General features: G+C 40.3%; 1 protein-coding gene across 1 annotated transcript; it reads left to right on the top strand.

Moving 5' to 3' along the window:
- Nucleotides 1-1,082: 1,082 nt before the first annotated feature.
- LOC103768942 (sushi domain-containing protein 2-like) lies at nt 1,083-2,398 on the top strand (the record flags this gene model as incomplete). The annotated part of the gene is made up of 3 exons (XM_008936108.1): nt 1,083-1,234; nt 1,738-1,905; nt 2,148-2,398. Coding segments are annotated over 3 exons (526 nt in total), but the record flags the coding sequence as incomplete, so codon positions are not given.
- Nucleotides 2,399-3,310: the final 912 nt, after the last annotated feature.

Genomic DNA, 3,310 nt, shown 5'->3' on the forward strand with positions numbered 1-3,310 from the left:
AGGTACGGCGAGTTGCGGAGGCGCTTGGTGAGGGTGTCTGCTTCCTTCCCCTCTCCCCTTCCCTCTGCTCCTGGGCGTCTCCCTGGGGCCGCCCTCACAAGCTCGTCCCCAGCGCACCTGCCGTCACTCGGAAAACTGGTTGGCTGAATGGAACCCTAAGTGTGTCAGTCTGTATCACACTTAGGTACATGTCACACATGCGATACATACAGTACACTGAATTTTGCTGACCCCGATATCCTGACATTTTTTCTACAGAAGATTCTGAGTGGGATATTAGAGTCCTTCCCACCTGAACTGCAGCACCTGAAAAAAGTTTTTAGCTCTTCACTGGGAAAACCCAGCCAGTCATTCTGTAGAACGCAATGTGGGTACTTTGAATTACACAGTTTCATTATCGTAGTCAATACAAAATTCAATGCAGACAAGCAAAGTACTACTGCCTGGCAGGCCCCAACTCACTATGGTCCTCGGAGTAGTCACCATACTATGGTGTCTATGCAGTCACTATACATCAATCTTGAATAGTCACGGGTGGGATTACACTTCAGCGCACTGAGCAAGAGCCCTGACTGGAAGCAGATGGTTAAATAACAAGCAACATGTTCCAAGCTAAACTTTGCAACAGTAATTCTAGAAAAAACATGAAATTGATTGTGTTGTATTCACAGGACTTAGCAGCAAAAACACCCTCATAAAACTAGAAATTTGCAATGCCTACATGTCATGTTTAATGTTAGCCACCCTATAATTCTGTTTATCCTACAACATCACCCTTGTCTTCCTGCTGCCCCCTTGTTATTTGTTGATAATTTATCATGCTCCACTCCCCCAGTAATTAAACAGTAAATCTAGGGCTTGCAGATTGTGTATTTGTGCAGTGCACAGCAGAATCTGCAGTGGTGTAATAAGCACAAAGTACACACAAGTTTTTCCAGTTTATATTCACTGCTACAAGCAAAATGGCTACAGGACTTTGAATGATCTACACATGACACGTGTCTGCTTAATGAAGCACAAGAGAGACATTCCCAATTTTCCTTCTGTGTGGTGACACTAAAAAGTGTTTTCAACATCAACAGGTTCAAGGAGAAAATCAAAACCAGTGGCTATGTTGCTAAGGATGGAAAGGCCCATTGCATCTCCCCATTGCTATATGAGACTGGTTTCATCCCTTTTGAAGTTTCTACAGATGATGGGATGACATTTCCATACTCTGGAACTTGGTTATCAGGTTACTTACTTAAATGTATGGTATCTGTCTTCTTTCTGTATTCAAGCTTCATGGATGTAAGATTAGATAAGCCTTTCACTGTTGACTACTTTTTTCCTTCCTTAACATGACCTCAGAAAAGTCATTCTTCCTGCTTTTGTGTTAACTCATATTTTTAGAGATGAACTTTCACAGCAATGTAGTTCTGCTCTATATAGCAATAAAGGAGCAGCAACATTAATTCATTGAAAGTCTTCCTTGAAAATGAGGTTGACCAAAACTGTTCCCTTTTTGTAGCTACTTCTATCAGAAAATAACTGCATCATGGTATTGCAATCTAAGGACTACAGACATTAGTAAGGGTTGTGTTCTCTCAGCTTCAGCTTACTCTTTTTATATCATGCATCGTGTTAGAAAACATACACAGGGAAATACTGCTAAATCTTAAATAAAATCACAGCACCTTTTCAGAGCTATGCAAAGCAGAAATGTCATAAATTCTTTTTTAATGTTCTGTAATGCAGTACATCACAGCAAAGTTTTGGATGGAGAAAAATGCACATTGGTAAATACTACAAAATGGCAATACTATGGCACCCCTAACACTGATGGAAACTTAACTCTTACCTGGACACATCAGGCACTTGCAGCAACCCGCATCAACATAGAAGTCTGGGGATACCATGAAACAGGTAAAATGACACTTTTCCTACCAATGCTCAAGTGGTCATCATGTGTACCTTATGTGCAGGTGTCTGCACAGCATGGGATTACTTTCACTGAGGCCTTAAGAAAAGATCTGCAAGTATAAATATCTCATGACAATAATGTTAACTTTTCCTCTTCATTTACATGGGTGGAGACATATCATTTCAATCTTGTGGTAACTGTTAATTTCCAGCATCCAAAATTATTTTCTTCCTCTATGTGACAGGTGACAGTTACTCGGAAAACTGGTTGGCTGAATGGAAATATCTTTATACTTTGGCAAGAGAAATTCCCAATACTGGGATATTTTCTTTTATTCCTGTTCCTGCTAAAGAAAATTACAGTATGTGGGACTTTGGAATTTTGAGACTTACACCCAGCAGCTATTCTGATGGGCAGAGGCAAGTATATCACAACATTCGTTTATCATAGGTACCTGTTTATTGGTTCCTGTATTAAAGCTGCTGTCTCCTTTGATGTTTATAACAACTCAGGCTTCATTTCACAGGAAAAAATGGGAAGATAATTGGAAGGGCAAAAGTAAGAATAACTCATGGGTCAAGATAAAGACAGTTTACTAACTAAAGAGGGTCATGGGTGCAGAGGAAGTAGTGCAAAGGCAATCATTCGGCACCAGCCACAGGCAGACTGACGCCCAGACAGTCACCCAGTAAGGGCTGCTTTGTTAAAAATCCCCCACAGTTTTATTGTGGAGCATGATGATCTATGGCATGGAATATACTTTTGGTTAATTTTGGTTGGCTGTCATGGCTGTGTTCCATCCTAGCTTCTTGCCAAGCCCTATTCTACTAGCTGGAGGCCAGCATGAGAAACAGAGAAGGCCTTGACACTGTGCAAGCACTGCTTGATATTAGCCAAAACATTCGTATGCTATCAGCACTGTTTTAGTCACAGATCTAAAACGTGGCACCATATGGGCTGCAACGAAGAAAATTACTCCACACCAGCCAAATCCCATACGTTTGGCAAACTAGGGTCTGCTGTTTTGTTTTTTGTTTTGGTTTAGTTTGTTTTTTTTTGTCACAACCAAATGTGGTTTTGATGAGGCCCTAATCATGGAACTTTTGTCACTGCAGCCACAGACTTTTGTCTGCATTCAACTTTTTTCTATTTTGTATGCAGGCCTTTGAATTCCTAAAAATTTTATGTCCGCTTCCTTTTAATTCATTATATGTTTCCCCATGATTTTTGGTCATTTACATCTATAAGTGCTTGGTACATATTATGAGCTTGTATAGATGTTCCTTCATAATTCTTCCATGGTGATTTTTGGTCATTTACGTCTATAAGTGCTCGGTACATATGAGCTTGCATAGATGTTCCTTCATAATTCTTCCATGTCTGGAGTTGTTTATGTGGATGATGTAG

Source organism: Merops nubicus, unplaced genomic scaffold (assembly GCF_000691845.1).
Source record: "Merops nubicus isolate BGI_N331 unplaced genomic scaffold, ASM69184v1 scaffold9972, whole genome shotgun sequence".
In the NCBI taxonomy this organism is placed as follows: Eukaryota; Metazoa; Chordata; class Aves; order Coraciiformes; family Meropidae; genus Merops; species Merops nubicus.